This window comes from Rhinoraja longicauda, chromosome 20 (genome assembly GCF_053455715.1).
Source record: "Rhinoraja longicauda isolate Sanriku21f chromosome 20, sRhiLon1.1, whole genome shotgun sequence".
NCBI classification, from domain to species: domain Eukaryota; kingdom Metazoa; phylum Chordata; class Chondrichthyes; order Rajiformes; family Arhynchobatidae; genus Rhinoraja; species Rhinoraja longicauda.
The window spans coordinates 14,309,430-14,330,947 of record NC_135972.1 but is presented as its reverse complement, the minus strand read 5'-3'; the positions used below and the strand labels follow the sequence as shown (position 1 = coordinate 14,330,947).

The 21,518-nt window shown below is 40.3% G+C and overlaps 1 protein-coding gene across 1 annotated transcript in view; it reads left to right on the top strand.

Moving 5' to 3' along the window:
• Positions 1–21,518, top strand: part of LOC144603578 (UPF0606 protein KIAA1549) — a 153,868-nt gene that overhangs the window by 97,297 nt on the left and 35,053 nt on the right. The window contains exons 6-10 of the mRNA XM_078416989.1: positions 4,701–4,887; positions 6,429–6,488; positions 7,249–7,394; positions 17,054–17,231; positions 20,520–20,704. Coding sequence (XP_078273115.1) covers positions 4,701–4,887; positions 6,429–6,488; positions 7,249–7,394; positions 17,054–17,231; positions 20,520–20,704 — 756 coding nt within the window. The remainder of the gene's footprint in view (positions 1–4,700; positions 4,888–6,428; positions 6,489–7,248; positions 7,395–17,053; positions 17,232–20,519; positions 20,705–21,518) is intronic.

Genomic DNA, 21,518 nt, shown 5'->3' with positions numbered 1-21,518 from the left:
CGTGCTGAAGTTATTGGATTAATTTCAAGAACTGCATAAGTTGCTTAGTTTAGAGATGCAACGCTGAAATATGACTTTCACCCACCATGTTCCCGCTGACCAACGATCCCCGAACACTTACACTATACTACACACTAAGGACAATTTACAATCTTTACCAAAGCCAAGTAACCTACAAACCTGTACGTCTTTGGAATGTGGGAGAAAACCAGGGCACCCGGTGCAAACCCATGGGGAGAAGGTACAAATTCCGTACAGACAGCACCCGTAGTCAGGATCACACCCAGGTCTCTGGCACTGTAAAGCAGCAACTCTACCACTGCACCACCATGCCTCCCTATATTGTCTTTAGTCTTAAAATCCATTTGCTAGCAGAGCTCTGCCAATATGTAATTTCGTTCGGTACCTCGGTACCGAATGACAAATAAAGCTCTGTATTCTGTACACATGCAGATATCAAGGTGGAATGACAATGACGATTAAAGTGATTATTAACTTAATGGACACAGCCTATCTGCTTGTGCAGAAGCAATACCAAAACCAACAACTTGTTTTGTGTATCCTTTTTCAGCATGGTAAAACATTGGTGGGTGCTTCAAGGAGCATTATTAAATAAAATTTCCATCTTGCTGCATTGGAGGATAATAAAATAGATTATCAAATATCAAAAGAAAGGGCTTGAAAGAAAAAGGAGGAGAGGCACAAACACTTTGGGAGGATTTGAGGCAGGCAGATGAAACGGCCTCCACTGGTGGAGCAGTTAAAGTGGTGGTTTTCAGAAGGCTGGAGGAAATTTATTGATTGAAAGATACAGAAGGGGGAAACGGGTCCTGTAGCTCACCGTTCCTAAACAAACCCTGCAGCTCACGAAGTTCCTGCTGATCATCGATTACCCGTTTACACTAGTTCTATATGATCCTCTTTTCGTATCAATTCCCTACAGAACAAGGGGCAATCACAGAGGCCGATTAACCTACAATCCCACACATCATTTAGATGTGGAAAACAGAATTTTCATGTTTTTGAATATACTTGACTGGAGAACCTGAAGATGATTTGCACAGAGGAGCAATGCATCTAAAGTAGCAACTTCATGAACTGTGTCTAACTAAATATCTACATTATGAATTTGAAGTTCATTTTTGTACTTACATAAATCAGACCATTAATCTTCCTATTGTTTTAAAGTTAGCTCAAGCCCATGTTTGACATAGATACAGGGTAAGGGGAGGGAGGTTTCGGGGGGATGTGAGAAAGAACTTTTTCACCCAGAGGGTGGTTGGAGTCTGGAACTCACTGCCTGGGGTGGTGGTGGAGGCGGGAACACTCACAACGTTTAAGAGGCATTTGGATGGGCACTTGAAATGCTACAACATTCAGGGCTACGGTCCAAATGCGGGAAAATGGGATTAAAATTAGACTGTGTTTGGTAACGGACGGCGCGGACCCGATGGGCCGAAGGGCCTCTTTCTGTGCTGTAGGACTCTATGACTCTACGACTCTATGACTTTACTGTGGCCAAGAAACCATTATTTCCACAATTATGTCAGTAACTCCATTCAAATAAGATTTTCATTGATTTAGGGTATTGAGGTGAACGGCCCAATATGAAGGCATGACTATTAAGTAATAAGATAAATGTTTATATATTTCTATTCCTCTTATTAGAAAATTGCAAAAAAAATAGGTGTTTATCTCCACATTATTTAATTTGCTTTTGTTATCTTTAGATTTGTGGTACCAGATGATGCATGTATAATTGAGGAAGATTAGAGTAGATAGGAGAGCTATCTTTCCAGTAAGAGGAAACAGGAGCGGAAGGTAAATACTACTGCACTTAATTTATAAGGGTGCAGCTCATCTTGCAAGTTGTTGAAACTTTGTTGATCACCTGGAGTAGTCTATTCTTTTTAACGGCACATTGTTCTGCACAAGATTACTAACAAATTACGAAGAAGAGAGCAATTGTGTTAATCGAGAATGATTCTCATAGTTCCACGAGTACAGAATTCATTGGTTTAGTTTAATTTAGAGGTACAGCACAGAAATAGGCCCTTTGGCCCATCGAGTTTGTGCTGACCAACGATCCCCGTACACGAGCACTGTCCTACACACACTCGGGCCACTTTACGATTTCACCAAGCCAATTAGCCTACAAACCTATAAATATTTGGAATATGGGAGGAAACCGGAGCACCTGGAGAAAACCCATGCAGGTCAAGGGGAGAATTCTAAGATTTTGGGGGAGGGGTTGCATTTGTTAATAGATCTGAGAATCTATTTTGTTCATTATGTTTGAAGAAAGTCATGCTGATTATTTATCCTGGAATTTAACTAAATTTGTGAACTCTTAATCTTGCCTTTTTTAGAAGCCAAGTTCTCTAACAAGTGATAACGATCCTTTTGAATGAATATATGAATGCTATATATTCTATTTAACTTCAAAAAATGATGATGGAGTTTCAGTAAAATACAGCAATGGAATATCGAGTGCACTAGTCTTTATTGTAAAAGAACTTCTGATTTAATTGTTTCCATTTGAAATGCATTAGTAAAATTAAAGTAGAAGACATCACATTGAAAAATATGAAAACAAAATAAGAGATTGTCATTCAATTGGAACAAAATACATATCAAGAAACACTTGTGTTGTTGGAAGACACAAAATGCTGGAGTAACTCAGCAGGTCAGGCAGCATCTCTGGAGAGAAGGAATAGGTGACGTTTCGGGTCGAGACCCTTCAGACTGAGTGCTTCTGACTTCTGGAACTCTTTACCCAATGGCACTTTGGGAGTCAGTTCAGAAGATTTGCAGTACTTCAGGAAGGCAACACGTCACCACCACCTTGAGAGTAATTGGGAAAGGGCAATAAATGATGGCCTTGCAAGAGATGTCTGATCATAATTAATTAATAAATAACAGTTACATCTTCAGGCAATGTTGGTAACTTTCCAATAGCTGTGTGCAAGCATCATGTGCATTAATTTTGTTTACTTTGTACCTGATGTACTGCTGAAGGCAGAAGGTTAATGAATTGAGGTTGGGTCTCCTAGAGCAAATGAAACATTTTCCATGTGTGTATCAATGTTACCAGTAAGGTTTATCATGGATGACGATGATTTGATCCGGTTTGTGGCATTTTTTAAAAGGCTCAAAGATAAATCTAAGTCGGAAACACAAAACACTGGTTAAAAAACAGGTCAGGCAGCAACTATGGAGAGTGAGGGAAAAACAGGTCAATTAATTTCATCCAAACTAACAAATTATTGACTGGTGAAAGTGGAACTCTTGTTACTGCCTTGATTACAGATTCAGATTCTGTCTCTCTGAGGATTTACATTCTGCGTTTGTAACATTAATTGGAAGCCTAAATGCTTTACAATGATTTTCAACATCATTGGTTGCCATCACCATTGCAACTGAAAGTAATGTTTGTTACCATCTTTTGATCAGGATGGCATGCAGTGTGTTGGAGCATGCATTGAAGGGCTAACATTTCCCGCTGATGAATTTCATACTCATTCAGTGAAGTCCCTGATGAAGCTAAAAGTGATGGTAGACACAAAATGCTGGAGTAACTCAGCGGGACAGGCAGCATCTCTGGAGCGAAGGAATGGGTGACGTTTCGAGTCGAGACCCTTCTTCATACTGATTTAAACCAACATCTGTAGTTCTTTCTTACACTTAAATGGCAGCTTCTGGTTTCAGAAAAGTGGTTCATTTGTCATTACCAATTACAAAGGTGCCACTTGAATGGATTGTGAGATGGCTCTTTAAGTTTGTGTTACACGCCATTTATGTGCCAATTTAAATGGGTCTGGTGATTTCAGGCAAAGATATTCAATGTGTTTCAAATAACTTTTCAGAGCAAATTGAATGACAACTACCTTGGTGATTCTGGATCCAATTCTTCACCATTAGGATAGGCGCCACTAAACTAAATTAAAGTAAAATATGGCAACTCTTGTGTACTGACTCAGTGTGGTCTACTATCTTATGCTCTTATACGTAGTATGATCGGGCTAATGTATAGCCAGATTGTCACTGAACTGTGTGCAAAACAATTTCACTGTACTTGGGTACACATGACACATTGAACTTCCAAACCATTAATTACCTCAAAGGATTTTGTGAAGGTATATTGGTCCTCTTACAGTCTGGTTATACTGTCCTCCATGCAATTAGCAAATCTTAAACACAAACACCAGATATCACAATGTGCATTAAAGAAAACACTTGGATCTGCATGCAATGTGCATCTCATCTGAGGTAAATGATGGGCAATTTCACAACCAAAATCTCATTCAACATCTTTTCTCTTAATATGAACATCAGTCCATTTTATTGAGCAGATGAGGCTATTTATTGACAGTGACATGGGATCTCAGAATGAAGCAATATCTTTAGCAGCAGAAAGGGGAAAAAACTAAAGATGAAAATGCCAACCAAGGAGCACTAATGATGAAATAGGAGAAAGGTACAGTTTTTAACAACCTAATTTCATTCATTCATGCTCCAGTTAATTTTAGTCATAAACAGGCAAATCTAAGGAGAACAAAAATCATCAAACCCTGTGTGAAATGGAGCCTGAAGCTGTAAAATGATTATTCATTTAAGTATGTGTTAGAATGTCCTATTCTTAATCTTCCATAGCTCCTGGTATATTCTGCATAGCTAATTTTTATTTGTTTTCATTTCAGATTATAAATGTTACCGATACAGTGCTGAATGTGGGAGGATTGCGACAAGGTCCTGTTAATATAACATTTGCTATCTACAGCCAGCGTGGATTCCTGAATGGCTCTGATGTGAGCGATTTGCTGCGGATATTGAATCTCGTGGAGTTTAGTTTTTATCTGGGTTTTCCTGTCCTTAAGACAGCTGAGCGTAAGTTTTTTTTTCATATGTGCACATTCTTAAATTATCTAAAGAAGTTATTAAATTATCAGAAGATATAAAAAAAAAGCTTAGATGCACTGGGAAGCAATTTAATTGAACTAATTTGAGGAATCTTTGTGTACGATCCAATTTAAGGAGGATACCAAGCGACTTAGAAAAAGAAATAGAGTTAAGAAATGCTGAACTTTCTAATTAGACACTTGCCAGAATTAAAAACCAATTGGATATTTAACATCGAAGTCAGTTGAAAAAGTTTGTGTTCTTTCCAGTGAATTCAGTGTACATGAATACAATCAAGCCATACTCAAGTATGACAGGTAGTGCAAAGAGAAAGATGCCAAAGTGCAGAATATAATGATACCGCATAAGTGTTTCATTTACAGAGTAAATGCAAATGAAAACTAGTGCAAAGGCTACAGTGAGGTAAGTTGGGAGATCGGGACTACACCCTAGTTTACGTGAGGACTGTACAGTAGTCTGATAATAGTGGGAAGGAAGCTATTCCTGAATCTAGTATATGCTTTCAAGCTTTTATACCTTCTACCTGAAAGAGAGAGGAGAAAAGGAAATTACCAGGATGAAAATGTTCCTTGACCACGTGGGCTGCTTTCTCGAGGCAGTGTGAAGTATAGATGGAGTTGATGGGGGAGGCTGGTGTGTGTGAGTGGCTGGGCTACAACCACAACTCTGCAATTTCTTGAGAGATAGCTATTGCAGGTGCATTAAGATCTATGCTTCATTTTCTAATTCAGTACATTGAGGCTTTATGTGCATCTACCAGCTTGAGTTAAAAGGTTAAGAAGATATGCAACCCCTTTGGAAAATTGTCTCAACTGATCCAGTCAAATTGACTGATTCAGTCAATTGAAAACAAGTGTTTTGCATGAACAAAATTGGAGCTGTCATGCATTATAGGTTTTGGAGAGATCTAGCTGTTTTCAAACAAAAAATGAACAATTTTCTAAATTTACGGGCATGGTAATTTTGCTGTCAGGAAAGGCTACTTAGAGGAACACCATTTACTTTACAAGTTTAAGTGCCAGCATGACAAAGCCATGACATTTTTTTTGTTGCAGCAGTTTGTGGTCTGATTATCTCCAAAGATAATTGCTCAGGATTAATGAACATGTGGCATTTTTTTATAGCCAAGTAAAGATAGAAATAATATAAATCTTGGACAAACTGCTTCACTTTTGACCATACATCTAGGGAATTTTAGATTGTGTGTTTAAGACTTTTACACCATTGAGTCTGCTGATGATTTGGTTGAAACTTCCACTTCTAAGTTACAGCCTTGTGTTTATCTTATGAATCTGGTTCTAATGGTGATCCACTTTATGATATCAATAATTCTAGTAATAGAGGTGCAGCACGAAAAATCCCTAAGAAATATTGGCCGAGAAATACATGACAAAAATATGCATCACATGTTTTAGCTCCTGCACAGAGAGTTGTTTGCAGGTGTAAACTGTATTTGACTTGAAATATTCCAATGCCTGTTCAAGATCAATGTTTCTACATTTTTGCAGCAATCTATTACCCTGAACTTAACCGGTCACATCTGCTGAAGGCTTCATGGATAAAGACAGGTACGTTTCTCACTCTCACGCAATTAGCATATCTGCAGTTATGTCAAAGCATTTACTGACATTTAATTTCTTTGAGGAGTTATTAGGCCTAATGAACATAAAAAATGCCATATATTGCCAAGGTAACATTTCACATTTTCTGGCCACTCACGAAGTTGCTAACCAGAACAGATGCACATGTATAAATAAGTGCTTTTGACAGTGGGGAAATGTAGCTAAACCTGATCCTTTTCTGGTCCTGCTGTGCTCATCAGAAATGGGAACTGCAGTCCATACTAACACGTCTAACTTGGGTACTAAGTGTCAGGTATAGTATCTCAGCTAAGATCAGCTACCACAGCACACAGAATCAAACCCGTCCCAGCCACCATCCCCAGCCTCTGCGGTTCATTCATTTGCTAAATGAACCTTTGAGCTACAGTGGCATTTGTCTTGGGTTTTATTAAAACATAACTTTACATAAATTCTATATCCTTTAGTTTGCACACGAGCCTCCTGTGCAGCTATCAAAACAGGAGGGAAACCCTTGGTGGAATATCTCCATTCAGAATAATTGGCATGGAATGATTGCATAGACATGATCATTTAAAACAGTTACTTACGACTGAGAAATTGAGGAGACTTGCAATGGGCTTTTCAAGAAAATGAGCATTCTTATTCATATTTATCCTGCATTAGGTATGTCGTCAAATTTAATTTCACTATGTGGAATACTTTTTTAATTTACGTTTGTAATTCTGGCTGTGGTTTGTCTGCTCAGTACTTCTGGGTGTGCATGACAACCATATACAGGACAAGACATTTCAAGCTGAACTCGAGCGAAAACTAGCCCAACTTATCTCTGAGGCAACTGGGTCAGCGAGACGTTGGAAACGGGCTAGCACCTTGGGGAATAACACTGTTCAGGTAGGCAGTGCCTTGCAAATGTCGGACATTGTGCATCTGCTTCATTTCCTCATTCATCAAGCTGCCTCACCCGAAAAGGGCAAATTGATCCATATAAGTTGTTTTTTTCTCTATCGAAACTAATGCAAGGTACAGTAAGGATACATTTATCTGCGGGCACGATGGTGAATGTTGTGGAAAAAGTAATCAGTTACGAGCTATTTGAACAGTAGACCCTGACTGGGGAATTGAATGGTCTATTATACTGTTGTGGTTGATGGTATATCCAGTTCATGTGATATTAACTTGATATGAGAACTGTTTATTGCTGCATCAAATATTTCTTTACTTAAAATGTTGGTATATTGATGGCCTCATAGTAATCCTCTTGATTAAAATTCCAAGGTTACATTGTAATTTGAAACCGTGATGTAGGTTTATTCATTACTTTAAGTAACATTGTACTTAACTAACTTTATTTGATTTGATATTTTATATAGTCAATGTCTGAAATAGATTACCATTCAATCAGAACATTTCTTTACAGAAACAGACATTTAGCCAATAAGTTATATATTCCTTTGAAGCAATTTAAACTGATTTTAAATTTGTGAATGCTTCTTATGAGACAAAGCTTTTCAATTTAAATTATGGAATTATGGATTGATACAAATAAAATTAGTCAGAACTTTCAAACAGAAATTGTATAGGCTTTTGAGGGAAAATCACATGTTTTGCTTTGGAGGTAATGGGACTGAAGCAATGGCCTGGTGATGAGACAGTACAATTAATTGGCCAAATGGCTTGCTGCTACCCGTTGTGAAAGTTGATTGAGATCACAAATCTGCTTCATTCAGAGGTTGGTATGGTACGAGCAGCCAGTTGTAAGCTTCAATTCATTATTCCTTGGTTCATTAACTCATTAAGTTAAAAGCAACAGATTTCCATTCCAAGTGAGATTTCATGGCAGTAATTGGGATGACAAATCTGCAAGCTTTCCATTTCCGCCAACAACAGTTTGAGAATCCCAATTTCTTCATCCAACATCGACAGCATCACAAGCCCAGAGCTCTCCAGTTTGCTTCCCAAAGGAGCTAAATTGTTAATAATCAAAGAGTATTTTTTTAATTGTTTGTTGAGCCAGTTTATTTTTCGTACAGTTTTCTTTTGTTCTAAAGCTGGTGAATTCCCTGGGCAAGGGGCTACATACTACATACTTTTCCTATCAGTGAGTATAGCTACTCAGTGTCAGCAAAATATAAAGCCTGGAGTAGCAGCTGCGGTAAGAAGCAATGATCTTGACTAACTATGCCCATCCCATTGCACTAGCCCAGTGATATGATGATCAGTATTAGCTTTAGTTTAGTTTATAGGAACAATATAGAAACAGGCCCTTCGACTGATGCAGCCCATGCTGACTGCCACACGCTTAATATGAGATTGCTTAAAAAGCAATCTGTAACATAAAACATGTTTTCTGTATGGTTTAATACAAAACCAAATAGTACATTGTGGAATAAGAAAATAACTGCAGATTGTACATTGCAATAGTACATTGTGGATTTCAAGTGAACATTAATTCACCACAAATAAATTTCACTATGTAGTTGGACATGTGACAAATAAAGCACTATTGAAACCATTGACCTTTAGTGTAGAAATATATGCTGCAGTGTTTCGCACCTTAGTTACGAGTACATTCATATTTGTGCTTTTATTTCCAAACCCCATTAGATTAAAGAAAGATGTGGTAAGTTGCTTGCAAACAAAAGTGTACTGAAGCATCAAGGAATCACAAGGTGGGTTCAGGTAAAAAACATTTTGGCCCATTTGATCCAATCTCCCAGCATGGTATCTTAAATAATTCCTGCCAGCCATTTGCAACTATTAATGCTCAAGTGTAAAAAAACATACTACACCCCCTCAGAACACTGAACTGACCCTATTAAGTGATTTACTTCAAGCTTGTTCTTTTATTTTCATGCTAGGAAGTCCTAACTTGAGTGTGCCTTGCCAATAGAGCATGTATTCATAATTGAGAGAAGCAAAAACCTTCAACTGTTGGAAATCTGAAATAAAAGTATAAAAAGCTGACCACAAAAGGCAGAATATGTGGAGGAAGAAATTGTTAATGTTTCAAATTGATTGCCTGTCATTAGAACTGAGAAAAGTTCTACTTGATTCCAGTGAAAGATCAGCAATCTGAAATTTATCAGGCAAATGGGCTAATGCCTGGGTTGAGATAGTTCTATCAATAGAGGCTAGACAGTTTTGATCTGCATTCCTTGGAGTTTGGAAGAATCAAAGGTGACCTTATTCATTCATATAAGATCCTAAAGTGGGTCGACAGGGAAGGTGTTGAGATATTTTTGCTTGTGGGAAAGAATCAAATGGAAATATAGCTGCAAAATAAGAGGGTGGTCATTAACACAGGTGTTTAGAAACTTCTACTCTGAAGTTAGTCAATCTTTGGAATCTCTCCTGGGGTTACCGAAGGCCTAATCATTAGATATATTTAAGCTAGAAGTGGATAACGATTTGAAAGATTGAGGAAGATGGCACAGAGAGGATTTGAGTAAAAATAGATTGACTATGATGATCTTCATGACCTGGTGGCATGCTCCTACTCCTGGTTTCTTTGTGTTCCTGTGAAATTGTAACAATTAATTTTTTCCCAGATGCTGTTAGACAGAATATTTATAATAATTTTGTTTTTATATCACTGGCAAGTCTGTTTTTGCAATCTTTCTGGTTTCATTTGTCCGCATAATGTATTTTGATTTCTGAATGTTTCTTTTTGAGGATGGACAGTAGCTTAATTTCCTTTTGATCAAATTGTGGTTGCAACCTAGCACTTGCTTTATAGTAAGCCACTACTTACTGTTATTTGTCTCCATTGTTCTTATTATGGTTGGTATTTAAATTGCCCCACTCAATTCCCATTGCTTACAACTATGAAACCATCAAAATGTATTTTAGAGACCTAACTTGCTTAAAAAATGCAAAAAAAAAGATTTTTATTCATGCAATACTTTAATTGTCCCATAAATCATTGTTTTCCTCATCTCCCTGTTAAGTATCCTGGGTCTTCCATATATTTGAAAATAGTTGCCTCCCAAAATACATTTCTTTCCTTTTGTGGAAGTGATTTTTGAGCACGAATCTTGAAACTCATTTTATTTTGGCCAAGCATGGGTATGTTTTTTGTTCTTTTCATTCGTTTGCATGTCTAAGAAGTTTTTATTGTGGAAGCCAACACTATCAGTAGTGTTGGGAATCATGAATATATTGTCTGATATCATTGAGTAGAGGTTCTATGCAGAGGTGTAATAGGGATTGACAGTCAACAGAAAGATAATTTAATTCTCTGTGGTTGATGGTTCAGGATGTTACTTTACCTTTCTCAGATTGTCACTCTCATTTCTTACGAGTAGTCGGTTTAGTGTGAGGCATAACTGTTTATTGTGGAAAGTGGGGTTAATTTCTCAGTTCTATTTCTTCTTTCCATGGATGTGGAGGGGAGGGGGTTGAAGAAAACTGGGAGGGAGGAGAGGCAGAACAAAGTGTGGCAGGTAATAGGTGGGGGTGGGGGGTGGTTTTGATAAGCAAATGATTGGAACAAAGGCCAGAAATTAAAGCAGAAATTGTGCAATAGAAGGATTGAAGAGTTGCAAATTGTGAAGCGGAGGAAGAATTGAAGGGGGAAATAAGAGCGAGTCCAGGAGGGGCAAAGGGGAGGGGCAAATAAAGGGTGGGGGAAGAAAAGGAAGGGGGGTATTAGGGTTTTTTTGTTAATCAGCTAAATTTGGTGAATTGAATGCTCGTATTGTAAGCTACTCAAGAGGAATATCAAGTGCTGTTGTTCCAGTTTGCATGTGGCCTCACTCTAGTAATGGAGGAGACCCAGGACAGAAAGGTTAATATGGGAAGGGGAGTTCAAATGGTTAGCAACAGGCAGATCCAGTAGTCCTTGGACAGCTCAAGTGTTCGGCAAAACAGTTGCCAAGTCTTTGCTTGGTGTCGCCAATGCATGGGAGGCCACTTTGCGAACACTGGATGCAGTAGATGAGGCTGGAAGAGGTGCACATGAACCACTGTCTCACCGGGAGGGGCTGCTGGGATCCTGGGATGGAGGCGAGGGAGGAGGTCTAGGGCCAGGTGTTGAATCTCCTGGGGTTGTAAATGGCATCAAAGTTGAGCTTAGTTACTATGGAAGGGCTACACTAGCAGAAGCCTGTATTCTGGAAAATGGTTAAAGCATTGATTTAGAATACTTTGCTTTGAAGCTCGTGTATTAAGAGAAACTGCAGCTGATGATAAATGTGTTCCTACTGCTGCAGTTAAAAATATAAACTGGCTCAATCTCCTTGTTCTGAGTATCTAACAATTTATGGCGGTTATAAACTGTTGATTAAATAGCCGGCTCCATTTAACTTTGAAATTAAATTGGATGGATTTGGAAGGATGAATTTGCCTTGGGGAGGACAATATATTTCTCCAGCATTTCAGTGTTATGCCTCCAACCCTGCAACTTACGCTATCTCGCGTTTCCTTCAAGCCTCATTTGATTCTTCCAGCATTTCCCTGCACTAGGGAGTTAGTTTAGGAGGCAGTTAACCTACAAGCAGGCATCATGGGAGAAAATCTACTTGGTCACAGGGCAAATGAACAAAACCGCTGATATAACAGCTGAAGTCAGAATTGAATCTGAATCCCTGGAGCTGTGTGACAGCAGTGCTAACTGCTACTCCAACATGCTGCCACAAGTTATTTTGAAGCAATACAGCCTTCGGGAGGCATTGCTAAGAGGTAGAAAGTATATTTAGATATTGGAAAATGTACTGCCACTTGATCATTTTATGTTTCTCAAAGTTGTATAGAATTTCAAATCTATCCATTTTAAACCAGCCTTTCAGCTAAGGTGATTTTCTCTAAATGTAGTTGGGAAGCCCAACGCATTAAAACTTCTTATTTGCGTGTGTTCTTACCCTCATAGTTAATAAATAAACTTTGCCTTTTAATCAATTCCATCAGTCCTGACTAGGGACATAACTTCAGAAAGATTCCAAAAAAATGTGCAAGAAATAAAAATGTTGCCTGAAGCTATGATGCAAAAAATAATTAGTCACTGTTTAACATGAGCGAATGCTTCAAGGACATACAACAAATTAACAAGCAATATTTAATCTTTTGCATGGAATTATTGGGAGGGAATGCGTATAAGGTAATGTGATATAGGCCATTCGGCCCATCAGGTCTACTCCGCCATTCAATCATGGCTGATCTATCTCTCCCTCCTAACTCCATTCTCCTTCTTGCCTTCTTCCCATAACCTCTGACACCTGTACTAATTAAAAATCTATCTCTGCCTTAAAGATATCCATTGACTTGGCCTTTACAGCCTTATGTGGCAAAGAATTCCACAGATTCGCCACCCTCTGACTAAAGAAATTTCTCCTCATCTCCTTCCTAAAAAAACGTCCTTTAATTCTAAGGCTAGATCTCTAGTCCTAGACTCTCCCACTAGTGGAAACATCCTCTCCACATCCACTCTATCCAAGCCTTTCACTATTCTGTATGTTTCAATGAGGTCCCCCCTCATTCTTCTAAGCTCCAGCGAGTACAGTCCCAATGCTGACAAATGCTCACCATAGGTTAACCTACTCATTCTTGGGATCATTCTTGTAAACCACCTCTGGACCCTCTCCAGAGCAAGCACATCCTTCCTCAGATATGGTGCCCAGAATTGCTCACAATATTCCAAATGCCGCCTCACCAGCGCCCTATCGAGCCTCAGCATTACATCCCTGTTTTTGTATTCAAGTCCTCTTGAAATAAATTAGTTTGCTTTCTTTACTACTGACTTGACTTGCAGTTTAACTTTTTGGGAATCCAGCACCAGCACTCCCAAGTCCCTTTGCACCTCCGATTTCTGGATTCTCTCCCCATTTAGATAGTAGTCTACACCTTTATTCCATCTGCCAAAATGCATGACTCCACACTTTGCTACACTATAATCCATCTGCCACTTCTCTGCCCACTCTCCAAACCTGTCCAAGTCCTTCTACAGAGTCCCTGCTTTCTCTTCACTACCTGCCCTTCCACCTATTTTCGTATCATCTGCAAACACAAAGCCTTCAATCCCCTCGTCCAAATCATTAATAAAGTGAAGAGTAGCGACCTCAGCACCGACCCCTGAGGAACTCCGCTAGTCACTGGCAGCCAACCAGAAAAAGCCCCCATTATTGCCACTCTTTGTCTTCTGCCATCCAGCCAACCTGATATCCATGCTAGTATCTGCCCTTTGATGCCGTGGGCTCTCATCTTATATCATATCATATCATATATATACAGCCGGAAACAGGCCTTTTCGGCCCACCAAGTCCGTGCCGCCCAGTGATCCCCGTACATTAACACTATCCTACACCCACTAGGGACAATTTTTACATTTTACCCAGCCAATTAACCTACATACCTGTACGTCTTCCTCAGCAGCCTCATGTGTGGCACCATCTGTTCTTGATAGACTAAAGCAGGGGTGTCAAACTCATTTTAGGTCACGGGCTGGAATGGGCAAAATGCGACTTCATGCGGGCCGGATCAGTTGTGCACGCGCGCGCTCCCACAACTTTCGTTGCCTTCGTTTTTTCAACCTGCTCTCGTGTGTCTCAGTCTCTGCTATAACTACAAAGTGTTTCACTTTACGAATTTTGTTTCTTATGAAGAAGATTGCCTAGTAAGCATTACTTTTATGATTGGTATCTAGGCCCTAGATAGAGTGGATGTGGAAATAATGTTTCCAGTAATAGGAGAGTCTAGGACCGGAGGTCACAGCATCAGAATAAAAGGTCATACATTCAAAATGGAGATGAGGAGGAATGGGTGGTGAATCTGTGGAATTCTTTGCTACAGACAGCGGTGGAGGCCAAGACATTGGGTGTTTTTGAGGCCAAGATTGATAGTCTTGATTGGGTTACAGGGAGAAAGAAAACAATAGAATATGGTTGAGAGAGAAAATAGATCAGCCATGGTTGACTGGCAAAGTACACTTGATGGGCAAAATGACCTAATTCCATTCCCCTGTCTTATAGTCTTCCTGCAGTGTTTGTTTTGCCCACAAGGGGCTGGCTGGGTGGTAACAGCAGCTACCTGACATAGTGAAAGATGGTCTGTCAATCATCTCACCTGAGGGCCCGCTCATATCCTTCTCCTTATGTCTTTCTTCCTTCCCCTCACATCCTTTCCCCTCACCTCTCATGTCCTTCTCTACCCTCACCTTCTCCCTCACCTGCCCTCTCCCTTTCCTCAGCCTTTCCCTTCTCCCATCCCCACTTCCTTCCTTCCAACTACTCCCCCACTCCCCTTCCTTACTTCATCCTCTCTATTTCCTTACCTCGTCCCTAAATCCCCTCCCTTCCCTCATCCCTAAACACCATTCCTTCTCTCATCGGCTCCCTTCCTCACCCCCTCCCTACTTCCTTTCTTTACCACCTACTCTTCCCTCCCTCTCTTCCCTTCCTCATCCCTAAAAATCCTCCCCTCTTCTGCTCCCCCTCCCCCTCCCCTTCCTTTACCACCACCTTCTCCCTTCTCTTCCCTATTCCCGCATAACTACCAGCACATCTTCATATCCCACCTAACCTTAACCCAAACCCAGAGCCCCAAACCCGGAGAGCAGCTCAGATTTTGGATCGCTGGCTACAGCCCCATTCACAGTGTGGCGACTTCCCACCAGCCTCTACTCACCTGAGTCTTGGGTACATGGTGGCAGTCTCTGTGGCGGCACCCCAGGCACTTCCCGCTGGCCGAAACAACACTGAGACTCCCCACCTTCCCCAGCGCCGGTCCCTTCCCGCTTGCGTCACCCCATGGCCTGTCCCAGGAGAGTGAGGGGAGCGGCGGAGGGGAGGGAGCGGCGGGGGAGAGGGAGGGAGCGGCGGGGGAGAGGGAGGGAGCGATCGACGAGAGAAAGAGAGAGCGGCTGGCTGCCCTACAGATAATAAATGGTCGCGAATATACTTTTTGTTTTCCCCAAATCATCCCATGGGCCGGATTGGACCCCCACGGGCCGGTAGTTTGAAACCCCTGGACTAAACCCTGGATTTCGGAGTTTAAAAATACTCAGTTAAAAGGATTCAGTAAAACCATTAGCTATTTTAGTGCTTTTTTTAATATGGTCATTAACATGTTGGCATCAAGTTTTGACCTGGATCAAATAGGAACAGCACTGCATATTTCACTTGGGCAGCTTACACCCCAGCAGTATGAACATTGACTTCTCTAAATTCAAGTAACCATTGCTTTCCCTCTCTCTCCATCCCTCCCCTTCCCAGTTCTCCGACTAGTCTAACTGTCTCTGAGTACATTTTATCTCCATTTGCTTTGTTGTTACCTTCTCCCAGCAAACAATGATCTATTCTACATTTTCCTTGAACTTTATTCCCTTTGTCCTATTTTCACACTTTACACTTCCTCATCTATATATCTCCCTTTCCCCTGACATCTGTCTGAACAAGGTTCTCAACCTGAAAAGTCACCCATTCCTTCTCTCCAGAGATGCTGCCTGTCCCGTGGAGGTACTCCAGCATTTTGTATCTATCTTGGGTTTAAACCAGCATCTGCAGTTCCTTCCCACGCAATAGTATCATACTCTAATTATACTCTATTAATTAATGATACTCTAATTTTCTATTGTTCATCTGGTGGCAATTCAAAAGGGGTAAGTGAAAATCATTTTCTCATGGATGACAAGTAGTACAAGCTATTAAGCTCGGTGGTGTGCACCTGTCTTCACTACTGACCACAAAGTCAAGATTTACCAGTTCAGTTTAGTTTATTATTGTCATGTGTACCGAGGTACAGTGAAAAGCTTTTGTTGGGTGCTTAACAGTCAAAGAAAAGACTATACATGATTACAATCAAGCTGGCCACAGTGCACAGCTAAAGGATAAAGGCCAGAACATTAAGTGCAAAATAAAGTTCAGTTAAACATAGTTCAAAGGTCTTCAATAATGTAGATGAGAGGCCAAGACCCACACTCTAGCTAGTGTGATAATGGTTGCCTGAAAACACTTGGGAAGAAATTGTCCCTCAATTTGGAGGTATGCGTGTTCAAACTTCTGTACCTCTTGGTGATAGAAGAGAGGTGTAAAGGGAGTGACCGTGGTGTCTGGTCTGTGGCCTTGCTGGAGCAGCATGAAGCATAGATGAAGTCAATGGAAGGGAGGTTGGTTTGCGTGATGGTCTGGGCTACTTCCACAACTCTGCTATTTCTTGCGGTCTTGAACTGTTCCCAAACCATGTGATGCGTCCTGATAAAATGCTTTCTACGGCGCATCAGGAGAGGGTTGTTGGGGATGTGAAAAGTTAGTGAGGGTTGTTGGGGACATGGACTAGTCATCTTCCTGTTTTCCTATTTCACAGTTTATACATTTCACAACACCCTTTCCAGTGTACTGAAGTGAACAGCCCCCTTTTCCCAAGACTGCTTGGTCTCTCATCCACTTCTCGCCACCAAATCAATCACGTGCTGTTGGGCTGTCCTCCTCCATCATATTATTTGCACCCCTTTCCATTCTATTCCTTTTCTTACTGTTGAAAATGCCAGTAAACCTTCGTTCCAGTCATGCATGTCTTAAATCAAGACTAGGAAAAATCTTCACATTTCTGTTTGTTTGCAGCTTGTGAATATTACGAAGGTTACTGGTGATGGGAGCCCAGCTGAACTAATTTACTTTGTGGAGAAGCAGAATGGGGAGCGCCTTGATGCAAATGAAGCAGCCAACCTCATCAACAAAGTAGATATACAGAGGGCAGCAATTGTTCTAGGCTATCGAATACAAGGTGCATTAGCACAACGTAAGTCCGATTTTTATCTTGCAAAAGCTAGAAGAATGAACAGCTGAATGTACAAAAAGTAAGGAAGCCAATTGATGGCACAGATCCAGTAAATTATTCCCATAATATATCACTGTTAAACATCTGAAAAGGCAGCCTATTTGATCTAACTATAGCCATGCGGGCGCTTTTTGTCCTCATCTTTATAGTTAGTTTATCTTGGTCTGAGTTTTAATGATTCTTTAATTCACTAGGGAAGCTCTCAGGATAAATAATGTCCTGGTTTCACTGCTGATTTCTGTTGTGCCACCCCTCCAGGCAGTGAATGTCTGCCAGATTCATGTGTATTGTCCTCTGCTCTTGTGTGCTAGATCTGAAGGCCAAGTAAGTAGAAGTCCTTAGAGACGTGTACATTAATAAGAAATCCGTGCTTTAAAAAAAGAAAAATCTGCAAAATCTAAGCTGTTGAGGGAGGTAGGAGAACAAAGAAGAAAAATCAGAGCGAATCATTCATTCAAATTGATGACTTTTCAGGAAATATTTTTTATATGTCGAAATGCGTATTTGCAGACTAACTTCATGTGACTCATGTTTGGGGATCTTTAGGCCACTCTGTCTGGCAACATATTTTAATTGCACTCCATTTAAATAATTATTTACTTTTGCATGCTTCCATGCATTTACCAGTACTATACGTCCTCCAACACATTGCCCATTCACTTAACTATATTCCTTTTTCAGGCTCCTCGCAACTTGCTAACCTACCTGTGGTGGCATTATCAGAAATCTTACTTCTAATGCATTCTGTTTCTTCATCTGTAATTAATATAGATTAAAATGGTAGAGGCTATAGACCTAATCCTTGCAACATTGCATTAGTTATTCACTGCTAATCGGTCCCTATTTTCCTTTTTTTAAGAAAAGAGTGCTGGAGTAATTCATTGGGTCAGGCAGCATCTTTGGAAAACATAGGTGATTTTTCAGGTCTGGACACTTCTTCAGACTGATTGTAGGAGGAAGAGGGAAAGAAATGTGGAAGAGAGGAGGGACAAAGCCTGGCAAGTAATAGGTGAAGACCATTCCTTCTCTCCAGAGATGCTGTCTGTCCCGCTGAGCTTTTTGTGTCTATCTTAAGTAATTGGTGAACACAGGTGAGGGGAGTTTTTGATAGGCAGATGGTTGAAGAATGGCTAGAAATGAAGAGACAGAAGGTGTGAGACTAAAAGATTGTGACGTTGTGAACTGTGAATTTAGAGGAAGGAATGTAGGTGGAGGGTAAGGGGAGAAGTAGGTGTGAGTCCAGGTGGAACATGGGAGAGAGGGTAGGGAATAAGGGGGCGGGTTGGGGGAAGAAGGGTGAGAGGTAGGTGTTAGAAGTTATCTTAAATTGGAAAAATGCAATGTTCATCCCGTTGGATAATTAGCTACTCAAGTGGAATATGAGGTTCCATTCCTCTAATTTGCATGTGGCCTCGCTCTGACAATGAAGGAAGCTCAGGACAGAAAGGTCAGTGTAAGAATAGGAAGAGGAGTTAAAATGGTTAATAACCAGGAGATCGAATCAGCCTTGGTGGACTGAGCGCAAGTGTTTGAAGAAACGGTTGCCGAGTCTACCCTTGGTCGCACTGATGTACAGGATGCCATGGCAGGAACACTGGATGCAGTAGATGAGGTTACAGAATGTGCATGTGAACCAACGTCTCACCTGGAAGGACTGCTGGGGTTCCTGGTTGGAGGTGACTGAGGAGGGAAAGGGACCACCAGAGAAAGTACCTGGGTATGGGGTGGTGAGCTAAGGAATCACGGAGGGAGCTGTCTCTGCGGAAGGCGGAAAGAGAAATAATTCTGGTCCCCACCAATGTATGAACTTTACGTCCGTGCACTCTTACCTTTGTATGCTAACTTTTTGTATAGCACCTTATTGAATACTTTCTGGCAATATACTGCAAATACATATATCCATTGTTTTTCCTTTATCCACCCCATTTGTTACATCCTAAACTTAACTAATGTCAACAGTTCTCCTTTCTGATTGATTCAACTTGAATGTCTTATGTTATTCTACATGTCACAGTACATCAATAATTTGCAAACAGCAAGGATCAACAATTCTTGGTGATATTAAAAGCATATATATATATAAAATAATTTGGGATTACATTTTTTAATCATTCATTGGTAGACTGTTTATACCAAATATTTCCCAACTGCAACCCATTGCTACCCCCACAGTGAAACAATGCGAGAGCTTGTTAATTTTTTTAATGAATTTTTGGGTCATTAATTTTCTGAGTGGTGATAATACTGGAGAATTGGAACAAACTACTTCCCCACAAAATTAGTGGTGGAGAGAAACATAGAATAACTCACCACTTCCACCCTGCCCCCACCCCATTTCCCAATACTACCACCACCATTTTATTGCTCCTGTAATGTACCTGAATAAAAGCTCAGTGGTGCAAAGGATGACATTTATCAGGCTTCCTCTCCAGCTCCATTGCGTTTGATCGACAAATACTCTTGGAATTAATAGTTCTTGTGATCTTATTCGAGGTTTGTTAATGTAAATTCTTATGATATATAAACAATGCTATCCTGGAAATATTAAGAAATCAAATGAATATAATGCATTTGTATGAGGTGTGAGAATGCAAAAATCCACACCAGGACTTTTGTGGGGCATGAACAAATTTGCTTATTTAGATATAATGTTCCTATCAATTGCGTAGAAATCCCATTAGTTCCATTCCTCCCGCATTTCCCTGCAATTTGTTCTCTTTTATATGGACTTCAATTTTTAAAAATATTCTTTTTGCCACATAGCTAAACTTAAATGATAATTTACAGTAGCTGATTAACCTACCACCACATCTTTGGGATGTGGATGGAAGCCAGAGCACCTGCTGGAAACCCACATGATCATTAGAAGAATATGCAAACTGCACAGCCAAGATCAGGATCCAACATGGATGCCCAGAGCTGGGAGGCGGTAGAGCTAATTATTGCATAACTGTGCCATCTATGTATGTCACAAAATGAATAAGGGGGGAGACATTCAGCTAATTCTGATTATCTGTCCAGTAAAGCTGCACAGTGTCCAGATGTCCTTCTGTACTAGTTCCAGTGTGTGCAGTATCTATATTGTTTAACGCGATCAATTATAATTGTACTAAAAGCAAGTGTCCACAAATGAAGTAATCATTCCAGTGTGAGCTTCATCAAAGAATCTATTGACTTTATAAAAGAGAGTTAAATACTTTTTTAAGTATTGTTCAGGTGCCATAATTTATTGTGTTTCTTCTTTTGTAGCGGTGGAGAGACTGGCCACCTCAATCCCAACAGAAGAAAATAAGAATTTGTGGATCATTGTGGCAGTGCTGGTACCTGTGATTGTGGTCATCACCATCATCGTGATTCTATACTGGAAGTTCTGCCGAACGGACAAGCTGGAGTTTCAGCCAGACACCATGAGCAATATTCAACAGCGGCAAAAAGTAAGAAATTCAAAATTGAAGTTTGTTGTTTTTTTAAGGTAAGGATTCCTTTTAAAATGCAGAGCCCATGGTTTAGGGCATTGGTTGGAATGAAAAGAACTTGATGTTGTTTGTAAGGAAGTGTAGGGTGGCACAGTGATGCAGCCGCCTTCCAGCAAGTATAGTTGCCGCCTTACAGCTCACAGAGACCCGGGTTTGATCCTGACTACGGGTGCTGTCTGTACGGAGTTTGTACCTTCTCATCGTGATCTGCGTGGATTTTCTCTGGGATATCCGGTTTACTCTCACACTCCAAAGACATACAGGTTTGTAGGCTAATTGACTTGGTATAATTGTAAATTGTCCCTAGCGTGTGAAGGATAGATAGCGTGCGGGGATCGCTGGTCGGTCCAGACTTGGTGAGCCGAAGGGCCTGTTTCCGCGCTGTATTCTCTAAAATAAAAACTGCAAAATATTTAGGTGATTTCTACCTCGGATTATAAGGAAAAAGAAAAGTCAACTTTGCAGTTTGGATCTAGTCATAAAAAATAGATATGGTGATAATTTCACCAGCAAAATTGTGAGGAGAGGCAAAGGCATTTTAACTTCGATTGAAGGATACAGCGAGAGGCTGTTCAGATCCTGCTGTCTGATCCATCCATGCAACAGAAATCCATTTCGGTTAAATTAAGGTTATTGTGATGAGAATGGCAGTTGAACAATAATGAAAAGGTTGTCAAGGTAATAAGATAAACTCTGTGTTACTCTCTACAGACCTGCATAATCTGACTATTTACAAAGCCTTCCATTTTTAATTCAGATTCCATCTTTTGCA